This window comes from Salminus brasiliensis, chromosome 17, assembly GCF_030463535.1.
Source record: "Salminus brasiliensis chromosome 17, fSalBra1.hap2, whole genome shotgun sequence".
Classification (NCBI taxonomy): Eukaryota; Metazoa; Chordata; class Actinopteri; order Characiformes; family Bryconidae; genus Salminus; species Salminus brasiliensis.
In genome coordinates this window covers 5,016,914-5,029,128 of record NC_132894.1, presented here as the reverse complement: position 1 = coordinate 5,029,128, position 12,215 = coordinate 5,016,914, and the positions used below count along the sequence as shown (strand labels likewise).

Here is a 12,215-nt window from a genome sequence, read left to right as displayed (position 1 = left end):
AGATACATTTTAAATATCAATTTCAATAGCTGGTCAGAAGGTCAAATAGTAAATGTAAACAGACTCCCAACAGCTCACATCTGAAAAGCTTTGAATGAGGAATACATCTGACTGAACTATAACTATTTCATGTTGCTATGTATGAATAAATGGACTAGTGCAGGAGATGGTCTTCAGAAAAACAGTTTATTAAATCAGTCAGTCCAAACGCAGAAGTGTATTTACACAATTCATCAGGACACTCAGGTTCTCCATTATATACAACTTTCCATAACGAAGCACCGCAACTTCACACCTTCGTTCTAATGTAGATAAAACAAGCCGTCACTTCAGTCTCTGTAATAATGAAAGATTTCTCACAAAATCTCCTCCACACACTCATTCAAAGAGCTCTTGGAGTGATTCCATAAAGAACAGTGTGTGTAAGGGATGCGAGTGAGAAGAACTTTTACATTTGGTAACAACGTATTATAAACTTTGTTCTTTAAGGAACCAAAAGTGGTTCTTCATGTTGTGCCACACCAACCAAGGACTGGAACCTGGATTCAAGGTCCAGACCTGAAGACCATGGCTCTATGGCATTGCTCAAAGAACCCTTTGGAGCACCTTTAGATTTAAGCGTGTGGAGATCCAACCAGTCAAAACACCCCAGGTTTACGGTTCTCTTTGTCTGTTCCTGACAGGAAACTCTTGACTTGAATATAGGCTTGTTTTCTTAATATTTTTCTTTTTTTTAATGATTTGACTTCTCAAGACTTGATTTGGTATTCTGCAATAATACATCCCTATTTCCCACAACATCAGTACTACATAGATGTAAACCATTCCCAGTCAAAGGTCTGGTGTCTGTTGAACTATGTAATTATTTCAAGATGCTTTTGAAACAAACACTGAGAAAGTAGTAAGGTAATATTTTGCATAAGGAGAGGCGAAACAGACAATGCACCAGAATTCAATTCATAAGTTGGCCAGAGAAATTCCTCTGTCCAATGGTTTATCCATAGACAACCAGGTTATAGGTCTTAAGGCTCAGTCATTGTGTGAATGTAACACTTGGAGGGAAGAAGAAAATAATAAATTTAGCACCATACAAATAAGCATTTCCCCACACATGCCCGTCTACTGAAGTCACATTGAAACACAGTCTCCCACAACTGTGCAAAACAACTGAGCTGCAAATGAATAAAGGGTTAAAAATCAGTGTTTTAATAAATATTTGAAAAGCACAACATACTGAAACACACAACACACACAAGGGTAACAACAATGTGGATGTAGAGGTGTCTGTGTAAAGGCCTCTCCAACGTGGGACACTCTCATGAGGATCAGCTGGTGGCAAATAAGAGCTCCTAATAACAGGCCTGGTGTGGGTCATCCAGGGAAATACGCTGAAGGTGCAGACTGAAGTACAGGTTTCACTCCACCCAGGTTTAAAGAGGGCTTAGTGACGTCTACAGAAAGAGAGAGAGACAGAGTGCCTTTTAAATAATAAAAGACCCTGTTATTCTTATTTTATCTCAATATCGAGATCAAGATTAAGATCATCCTTTATGGCCATTAGACAGCAGTGCAATGAAATTTAGCCACCACATTTACCTCATTCCGACACTCTTGCTACCATGGGCAGCGAGAACACACACCTGGAGCAGTAGGCAGCCACCTCCGCACCCAAAAAATGCTGACTGCTACACACACACCACATATTATATCATGTTTTTTGAGCTGACCTCATTTCAGTCTTGTCCTTGTTCAGTGCTAATGATTGGCAGCAGGGGTCAAAAGATTAGAGAACCAGGCTTGGGGCCACAAGGTTGCCATTTTCATTCATTAGGCTGGCAGGAAAGAAAGTGGGGGCAGAGGGGTCTGAAGGAACAGCACTTTTACCTTCCTGCACATTGGCAGATGAGGTGCACATAAGCACAACAGACATGGTGGTGGCTGCCCACCACCCCAGGTATAGGTGTGCTCACTGCCCACTGTCAGGACAGGTTCAATTCTGAGGCCAAATTTTGTGGTGCAATGGCTGTAAACAGAGGATCTTAAATCATAAATGTAAATGCCACTAATTTCAAACCAGGCTTGGGACCAGAAGGTTAGGGGATCTATCCCTTACACTTACCTTTATTTAAATGCATGCTGGGTAGGAGGCCGCGCAGGGGAATGCTGTCATCTCGTCTCTCAAAGTATTTTGAATCCAATCCAAGAGACTCACCACTAAATAGAAGGGAAAGTGTGTAAAAGGACATGTAAGAAGAACACACCTGACAGGAGGACAAGCAGCTTGTGTCCAGGTTTGAATTCCAGAACAAAAAGGCCACATCCAACGCAACGCTAACCGGACAGTTTCATCCCAGAGAAGTGAGAGGAGGGCTGAATGGTTAAAACAAGGGAACCTGGAAAGAACCTTCAATCGGGTTGCCGGATCTGTGGATCTGCCTCCTAGAGAGGTCTGCCCATATTTACAGAGAATATGATCTACAGATCAGGCAAAACCAAGCAAAGCAGACAGGAAAGAAAGGTTCCTGTTCGTATTGAGACGCAGCCAAGCGCAGCACGTCTTGCTGCTTCATTCAGGAGAGTGAACGTCACAAGCAATTTCTCACAGCTCAGATGTTTGAGCTACTTTTAGAGCACCACATGTGATAAACCACAAGCTGTCCACTGAGCAGAAAAAAATATGCACGGCCTCACAAAATATGCATGTCTACACTTTCACCGTTTCACCTCCTTATCCCGGTCTGGGTCACGGTGGTGTTAAGTCAGTAAGCTTCATGGTATTGGTGCTCCCTACTGCCAATACTGATAAGGTGCACAAGTGCCAGTATTGGAGCCTATACTGATACTGATACGGTGCAACACCAATGAGTATTAATTATTATTACAATTATAATCATAATATTGTTATTATTATTATACAAAAGAAAAACAAACAAAGAAAAACACGATATTGATTTCTCAGTTTTAATAAAGAAAATATTTCAATGCATATTAGGAAGGAAGGTTGGGAAACCAAATTCTTACTTCTCTTTATTGGAGTTCTGATGCTGCTGCACTGTGAGGCTTCCATTCCCCACCTCCACAGGAGACGCGATGGGTTTGGATAACATCGGGTTAAACTGGACCTGAACCGTCCGAATAAAGAACAAAACAAACCCATGAAGAAAACAGAACAACTGACCCTCCCATTCCTTCACTCTGACAGAAGGTCAAGGAGTCGACTAGGTCAACAACGAAGCTCTGAGAGGATAAGGAACAGTATGATAAACAGATTATAGGACAGAAAGAGTAAGAGCCTGCCTTGTGTGCTGTGTTCTGGTTGTGGAGAGTCAGAACCGAGCGGGGTCCAGTGCTCAGACTCGACAGAGGAAACGAGTGTTTGGAGTTTAAGGTGGAAGTTACAGGGTACGGCTGGCCCAAGGAGGGGAAACTTTTACTATCAAGCTACAAAAGAACAGAGCAGACACACAACTTCAGCTAAAGTGAGGTCAACTAAAGCCCTGCTGGAGCTGGATTAGCTTTACCGGAGGTGGAATTTCTTTTTTTATTATTTATTTATTAAATTTTTATTTGACTGGTTGTAATTAATAGCCCAGATGTTTCACCACAGGACTCGCTCAATAACAATAACCTCAGAGTTCAGCCAATTACAGAAGATTACCACATTTACACCATTTACCACAGTTATTACAATCAGACTGCAACAACTACGTATCCACATCTAGATTCATACTGGATTTCAGTCCATCTTCATTACAATCTACCACAGCCGGACTGCAACAACTATACACACTTGAGATTCATAGTGTGTTTAAAAAAGACAATTATTACTGTCTGACACTAATTGAGTGATTTTAATCCAGCATGAATCGACAGTGTAAAGTATTTAGTCAGTCAGACTGTACAAGTTACATTTTTAAATTCATACTGTATTAAATTCGCTCCAGTTTCCACTACCTTCTGCCAGACCCTAGCCATGACACATCCAAATTCATACTGGATTACAATCACTCCACAATTGGTGCGGTCAGACTGTAGAAACTACAAATTCGAAGCAGATTAAAATGATAAAACCACTGATTTTGTACCCCAGGTAAAGCTAGCCCAGTTCAAAAAGGGATTAGAATGAATTACTTGTGTAAAACAATCAAAGCATGCAGTACTAAAGCTAAAACAACTTCTACAAATAGGAATATTGTCAGAAAATGTTTTATGCCATTAGATTCAACCAGCATAAAACATGCTTAAAGGAGTCAAACAGTTACCATATTGTGAGTTCCCAGCCTCAAACCTGCAGCGGTTTGTGGCGTGTCGAACACGCCCACTGGCTCCTGCTTCCTGGACAACTGGTTCTCATTCAGCTGCTTATTCAGCCACGTTATCACTAAGGAATTCAAACAACAACAGTGAACAATGGAGTGAAGCTCACTGAGGCTTGCACGAAAAACACAGACACACATCCAGCACAGGTGCCAAGGCCAAGACAGCAGACCTACTAAAGATCTGCACACTGATGGTCAGCTCAAAGCCTCACTCCAACTGGGGAGATCAAACGTCAGGCAGAGTTTGGAAACTACCAACAGTATGCAGGACTCCTTTTGTTTCCTAAAGAAAACTAAAACACACCCACACACCATTTTCATTTGTTTTTAACACCTCCCGGCTCTCGTCTAATTTCTGAACCGTAGCTTCCAGTTGCTCCTTTAGTTTTGAGACCTAAAGAACAAAAAGAAAGGTCAGACACAGACACGATGACACAGAACTCTTGTGTGCAGGTCTGCTAGTTGTTGGTCACCTCCTCCTCCCGGAGACGCAGTTTTTGCTGGGTTTCCTGCAGTTCTCGCTGTTCTCTCTGCAGCCTTTCCGTGGTCTCCTGCAGGACCTTCTCCTGAGACACAGTCACAGTGTTCTTCACTTTTATCTTTCCGACCAGTGCCTTTAGATCACCCTGAAGCTTCTTAATGATGCCATTCGCCTGACAGAGGAATTTAAGTGTCAGTTAGTCAAATTTACCTCTACTTGCACATGGAAATACTTACAAACTGCTCAGCATCAGCTAATGATTATCAGCTAATGATTATCTCTGAATTAAAAACACCACAGAAGCCCAATGCTGATGGGTTTTAGGGACTTGGCATTAGGCATGGTGACCTCAGGCTCTTGTGCAGCTGCTCCAGGGCGTCCTTTCTATTAGTCAATGCTGATCTTTCAGCAATGGATGCACCATAAAGTAGACGATTTATTTATTTATTTAGTTTATAAGAACTGTATGCATACTTTTAGACTAATTAAGCTCTGACTTACATGGTTGCTGCTATAAGATGATTAAAACTAATATTAACATATGCAGAAATATGGACACATAACATGGTAACATCATGTTACCAAATGCTTACATGCCAGCAAAATGCCAGCAAAAAAACAGACAGAATATCACTTAGTGTTCGTTTAAAGTGATACTCTGTACATTTGGGGGATTTAGAGGCTTCTCTGGTGAGAATGTGTAGTTGCATCAAGTTTGCAGAAGAGTACGGAGGTCTCCTTTCAGAGCGGATGAATCTGAACTTTGCAGGTTTACATTAGTCATTTTCACTGGTTGGACAGAAGGTGAACAGGCAGATGAAGACAAGAGTATCCGTGCCATTATCAGCACTGTGGATGCTCAGTTAACCAGTAAATGGTGCTGAGGCTGTCCATGTGGCGTAAGTACGTAAAGATGTGACATGTCCAGGAAAACTCCCATGAAAACCTACCAGGCCACTCTGTTTTTAGAATTAAAATATTAGGCTTTAGACAACTGCTAATTCAAATTTAATTCAAATGAAAAAAAAAATCTTAAGGACTACAAATTTTAGAGTTAGTTTTAATAATGCTGACAAATTAAGAAGTTTTTTGTCCAAACTCCCACACAAACCTTGATAAGCTCCTCAGACAAAGATTTCACAGTAGCTTCCAACTTTCCAATCTGAAGCTGTTTACTTTCAGAAGTTCCTTCAACCGAATTCTGTTTGGGCAACAAAAGAATACAATGTTAATACAGCCGGGGGAAAAACAGCCAAGACTTCCTCCAGTTCAGAATGCATCACCTTTTGTTGCTGTGTGGCCTCGAGCACCTCCTTGGTTCGGAGCACGAGCTGGTCTTTGTCTTTGATTTCCTGCTCAAGGACAGCCACTCGTGTCTGCAGCTGGTTAATTAGCCGCTCCTTGTCATGGCACTCTGTGTCGAGGGTGCCGTTTTCTCTTCTAAGTGAAATGACTTGCTGCTTCGCCCTCTGTGACTCCTGTTCACACACACACACAGTCAAAATACAAAATATTATATTCCGTATTTGATCAAATTAGTCAAATTAAATTAGATCAAATTAAATTTAATCAAATTATATATATATTATATTTTAGTATATCTTTAAAAAAAGCTATAAAAACATTTTATACAGTTTCTGCCACATCCTTACAGTGTAAAAGCATTTCATGATAACCAACAGGAATTTCTCCTTCTCCTACAAAGTCATCGTTTTGCAGCCAAGCTCACCTCCTCCAGGCCGAGCACTTTGGCCTTCAGGTCTCGGATGGTGGAGTCGCTCTTGTATTTCTTCTCTGTGAGCTCCCTGTTGGAGGACTCCAGTTCAGAGAGCCTGGCCTGAAGCTGCTGGGTGCTCCTCTGGTGGGCCGCCTCCAGCTCTCGCCGCAGCTGATCATTCTGCTGCTGTAGCCTCGTCTGAACCTACACACACACACACACACACAGACACACACAGACACACACAGACACATTCACACAACAGTCTAGATTACTTAGATCATATATTTCTCTTACATTTAAATAATTTTCCTTGAGCTTCACTTACAATGTTTGTGCGACTTTATTCTTCAAAAAGGGTCATGTTTCATTTAGAGTGAGAACCTATTTCGGGTCCAAAGAACCTTCACTTGGTGAAGTGTCAAAGTTCTTTACTTGCTCTTGCACTCCATTCCTCAAAATACCAAAAGTGGTTCTTCTATGGCATCGCTCAAAGAACCATTTAAAGCAGAATTGGACCAACCAGTGTTTTTGGGGCCGATTCTGATTGCTGATCGTCTTTCAGTATAATTGGTTGACCACCGATACCGTGGACGGGGAGGGATGCCACGTTAATGATTCCAGGCAAACTTGGAAATGCACCATGGTGCAGAGCTTCCGTTATGTCAATGTTTCTCAAAATGAAACGTATTTTACTTTTAAGAATCAACCACATTTATAACGCTGTCCATCTCCGAACACCCACTGAGAGAGTCAGTAAACTCCCATACAGAACTGCATTGCGGAGCAGTGAATCATTAGCAGTTTTAACAAGCGGATACTCCGCTGATAATTGCTGTACCAGGCTGAACGATCCATTTAAGGGTATTAAAATCCACTCCAAATGCTGAATGTATCCAACAATTTTTGTATTGGATCTAACACCGGCTTCTGGGTTTCTGTAGCCGTGAGTGGGACACATATTGCCATCTAGCGGATGAATAAGGGTATGTTGCGTTCTGAGACAAAGGGTCCTCGCTCAACGCTGCAGCAACTTGCATCATAATATGGATCATATGATCTGACCAACTGTCAGGGTCAGCTAAATTATCAGCTACTGCCCATCGCATATTTGGGCTGGAATTCGGCCGACACTGATAGATAGCAGACAGATCCTTCCATCTCTTATTTGAAGCATTAAATTTCATCCTTTAGAATGAAAAACAAGCCGTTTCTGTTCTGATTGGCTGCCCTATTTTGTGCCTCAATTAAAAAGCACTCGGAGCTGAAACACTCCTGAGGACTGGAGTGTGAATGGGCAGGGCGAATTTGTGGTTGAATTGGCAAGGAGGCTGTTTTGCAGCTTAGTGTGCACATATGGACTGAACTGACTAGAGGAGTGAACTGTGTGTTTTGAAACAGGGAAATTTTAGGTTTCCATGATAGAAGCAACCAAAATAAAGCTCCTTAAAGAATCAGCAGTGATGCCTAGTGTGTTCACATCTTTATACAGTAATCTAAAAGATCATGTACAGTCAGAGGTCTCAAGTAATATAGTACAAATACTTTGTTACCTTACTTAAGTAAAACGTTCAGTTATTTATACTTAGTAATTATTTCTCAGCTGACTTTTTACTTCTACTCTTTACATTTAAACGCAATTTAACTTTCTACTCCTTACATTTAAAAAATAAATAAATAAATAGCCTTGTTACTCCCATTTCATTTCCCTTCGTTTTCATTCCTGCTCGCCATTCTTCAAAAAAAATTAAACAGAAAAAAAAAACTATCCAGATAAATCTCTCCATCCAGAAAGTGTGAGTTTGATTGTGATTGGATGAGAAGTATAAACATACACCATTCTGCCTCCCTATTGGTTTGTAAGCGACCCATCGCACCTGCACACGTCCCATCACTCTCCAGCAAGCACACAACAGACATATGCCGTCTAGTATGAAGACGTCCGTGGCAGAGACTCAAGTGAAACGTCCCGACAAAGCCCCACATTTACATTCCAATAAAGCTTATTAATAACATGCCTGGGTAACAGGCGGCCTAGTGCAGCCCAACATTTCCAACATGAACATTTTAATAGAACATTCTCCTCATTATGGCTTGTAAATGTGTTTTTGGTGAGGTGGGGTAGTGCACTATAGACCCCTGTGGCGCGGCCTAAGCCTTTGGCCTTTATTTTCTATTCATTACTTTTACTTTTCTACTTTAAGTAGTTTTGAAACCAGTACACTTTTACTGGAGTAAAAAGCTTAAGTTGATACTTCAGCTTCTATAGAAGTCTTTTTAAACCCTAGTATCTCCACTCACTTCTACCTGAGGAATGGATGTCAATTCTTTTGACACCTTTGTGTATAGTTTGTTCAATAGTCAGGCCCTTGATTAGTGTATTAATCAGTAAAGCAGTGGGTTGATTGAGTACCTACTGATAGTGACCAGTCTGAATGAGGCCAAAGCTTGCAGGGACAACAAATGGGGGTTGAGAATCACAGGACATGAAACCACTCAAGAGTACATTTACATGACCAAAAAAAAAAGGTCTCATATTTGCCGTTGTTACCTCAAGAGCTTTTTCTCGCTCTGTTGTGAGATCTTGTGTGTGTCTGGTAGACAGAGAGGTCGTCTGGGAGGTCCATTCTGACCGCAGTTTGTCCAGCTCCCGGCTCTTTTCAGACAACGTCTAAAAGAAAATGGTCATTCAGACAGGAGCATAATTTGTATATTTTTATTTTTGTCTGTATTTGAGTAAAAGGCGCCAACAGCTGCACCTGCTGTGCATAACTCAGCTGCCTGGACAGATCCTCTTCAGTTTTCCTCAGCCTCTGTTGTAGCTGCTCCCTTTCTTCCTGTAGAAGAACGTTCATTTTAGGTTATTTGTCAGCCGTAGCCAGTTCCCAATGTAGCTCTATTCTCCAGCATATACTGCTCTATACTGTCTACAGTGCTTTGCCAGGAGTGCATTCAGACATTTTTTGAATTCCAGGAACTAAATGCTTTAAAAACCCAGACTTTATAGAATGACCAGGTCCAGCTGTCCGGCACCTTGTTTAACCATCAAGTTGCTTAGGTAAGTTGTTTGGGAAATGTACCAACAGGATAAAAAAAGGGACAGATTACACTGACGATATCTACTTCTAGTGCTTCACTGTTTCCTCAGAAAATACCCTTAGCTAGTTTGTATAGACTAGGATCCAAAAGATCCCTCTAAGCTTAGACACTGCCAAATACAAAAGTTAGTATGGAGCCCACAATACTCAAAATACACTACACTCTGCCCAAGTACTCTTGGAAGAGATGGGTTTACAGCTGGCGCCTGAAGACTTGAAGTTACTGACCCACCCGTTCGGACACCCAGGGTGCCACCTTGGTGCCGGGACAGAAAAACTGTCCCACCTTGGTGCCGGGACAGAAAAAAGGTCTGGATACTTGTTTTTCCTTGGAGCTTAAAGAATGGTAGGTTAGGCTAAGCAACACTTGAAGCTCGAAGGGCTCTTGGTACTGATCAGCTTTTGATCACTGCAATCACCATAGATTTGTTACAAATAGAAGCTGTAGTAAAAAAAAATAACAGTAACTAGGCAAAGAACCCTGAACAATTTCTGAGATGGTAGATATAGTTCAGGAAATTTAGACTGGAATTATTATTTTTTCGTGCAGACATGCTGGAACAACTGGAAATCTGATCTCAGTCTCAAAGGATTCCTCTTTACTTCTTACTTTCACTTTCCTTTCACAGACAGAGGAGTGTTTCACCTCCTTAAAGCACCCTGGCCTTGTACAAATGCAAGTTTTGGATTATGAAGACCTGAGAGGACAGAGGACAATTATGGATGTAAACGATGCACAGAGTGGAATGTAACCTGACTGCTTTTTGATGCTTATGATGCCAAGCATTTCACTTTCCCCAAGATGAACTTGATAAGCTTGTAGACCTTTGACCTGCCCTGCTTTGCTTCATTGCTGTACATTGTTAACAATTAATAAAAACAACGTTTTTAAAAAATAGCCTGACGAGTAGACAAGCTATCAGATTAATGATTGACTTCATCACAACAATAATTCATACCAGAGTCCAACTGTACTGGATAAAGTTCGAGCTTCAAGTACGGTTCGACTCGACCCGCCATCCCTTAAGATTCACGGAAGACAAGCATCCAGACTTTTTTTCTATACTGGCACAGAAGTGGTGGAACAAACTTCCCCTAGGTGTCTGAGCGGGTGTCCGAATCGCTGTGCTTGTGCAAAGTGTAGTGTTGAGCATTGTGGTCTCCATACTGACTTTTGTATTTAATAGTATCAAGGCTTATCAAGGCATCTTTGGATCCTAGTCTATACAAACTAGCAAAGGGTATTTTCTGATTAGACAGTGAAGCACTTGTGCTATACGCCCTTAATGTAAACGTATGCATGCGTGTGTCCATCTGACTCCATCAACTCTTCAAGAGATAGCAGCAGGAGAATTCAAATGTACTACCATTATGCAAACTGCCAAATAATCATTGCTTATTTATTGATAAGGTAAACCGTAAACGAACTGTTTTACAGCTCTGCTGCACCTAGGCTGCCCAATTCACATCTATCAGGCAATCAACAATCAGATGGTGAAGTTCAGAAAACTTGCCTATGTATCTTTCTAAGTAATGAGATTCTCTAAACATTCAGAACACGGTAAAAACGCTGGATGAAGCTCATGATCTACCGTACCTTCACTGTGGCCAAACAGGTGGCCAAGTACTTCTTTATTTCAACATCCGAGCCAGGAAGCAGTTTCAGAGACAGGTGCGTGAGGTGTTTGAACGCATTAGTCTCCACTATATTAAGATTTGCAGGGCTGTGGTCTAATGCAGAGGAGGTGGAGGAGAGCTGCAGCAAGAACCTGAAATTAAAATAAATAAATAAATAACATTTTAAAAAGTGGTTCATGTTAAGACTTGTATGAAGAAAACATCCCAAATTAATGAACCTTTAAGAGGATCCAAAAGAACACCACTTTTTATTTGTTTATATATGACCTTTAGTTATATATGTTATTTACATTATCATCACTTTATTTTTAGTAAATAAATTAGAAACCATACATGCAGTCTCTTCATGCACTAAAATGAGCATGTAGACACTTACTGATGCTTAGCTGATACACAGGATCTAAAGGAATGCCAATAACAATGTTTTTCTATTTTCTACTCTAGTTTCATTAAGGTGAAGATTATTGTGTCAGTAATCGTGAGAAGACCATGTTCACGTCCTACCCATCCACTTATTCCCCACATTATCAAAAGTAGAGAAACAGGGGATATTGGGAATCCTTACCTTGGGTTTTCTCTGTCCTGCTCAGAGATACACTGCTCTAACAGGTCTATGAACTTCTGAGGAAAGGAGGTGAAGTCTATCAGCAGACCCTGCTGGACTTTTAAACTGTAGGGAAAAGGAGAACATTTCATTACAGAGCAGAAAATAATAATAATAATCATAATATTGAATCATTTTAGGAGTGTATGGGTCTCCATGATTATTTAAGTCAAAGCGACAGGAAATTTTACAAAAACTTAATTGAAAAAATTCTTTATTTATTATTTTGCTATTAAAAAATCTAAAAGTGACTGAAGGACATAGCTGAACATTAGCGGGAAAATTTCAAATAATTACACCAATATAGACACTGGACCCTATCTTGCACCCTGCACAATTCACATTGCAATGCTCATTG

General features: G+C 40.8%; 1 protein-coding gene across 1 annotated transcript in view; it reads right to left on the bottom strand.

Annotated features, from left to right (window-relative positions):
• Positions 1-167: 167 nt before the first annotated feature.
• sass6 (SAS-6 centriolar assembly protein) overlaps positions 168-12,215 on the bottom strand; it is a 15,096-nt gene continuing 3,048 nt past the window's right edge. Inside the window, exons 4-17 of the mRNA XM_072660824.1 lie at positions 11,819-11,923; positions 11,213-11,384; positions 9,277-9,354; positions 9,069-9,188; positions 6,530-6,721; positions 6,084-6,278; positions 5,912-6,001; positions 4,793-4,972; positions 4,632-4,713; positions 4,263-4,381; positions 3,298-3,441; positions 3,022-3,122; positions 2,120-2,214; positions 168-1,451 (exon numbers count right to left, since the gene is read on the bottom strand). Coding sequence (XP_072516925.1) covers positions 1,372-1,451; positions 2,120-2,214; positions 3,022-3,122; positions 3,298-3,441; positions 4,263-4,381; positions 4,632-4,713; positions 4,793-4,972; positions 5,912-6,001; positions 6,084-6,278; positions 6,530-6,721; positions 9,069-9,188; positions 9,277-9,354; positions 11,213-11,384; positions 11,819-11,923 — 1,753 coding nt within the window. The 3' untranslated portion in view covers positions 168-1,371. The remainder of the gene's footprint in view (positions 1,452-2,119; positions 2,215-3,021; positions 3,123-3,297; positions 3,442-4,262; positions 4,382-4,631; positions 4,714-4,792; positions 4,973-5,911; positions 6,002-6,083; positions 6,279-6,529; positions 6,722-9,068; positions 9,189-9,276; positions 9,355-11,212; positions 11,385-11,818; positions 11,924-12,215) is intronic.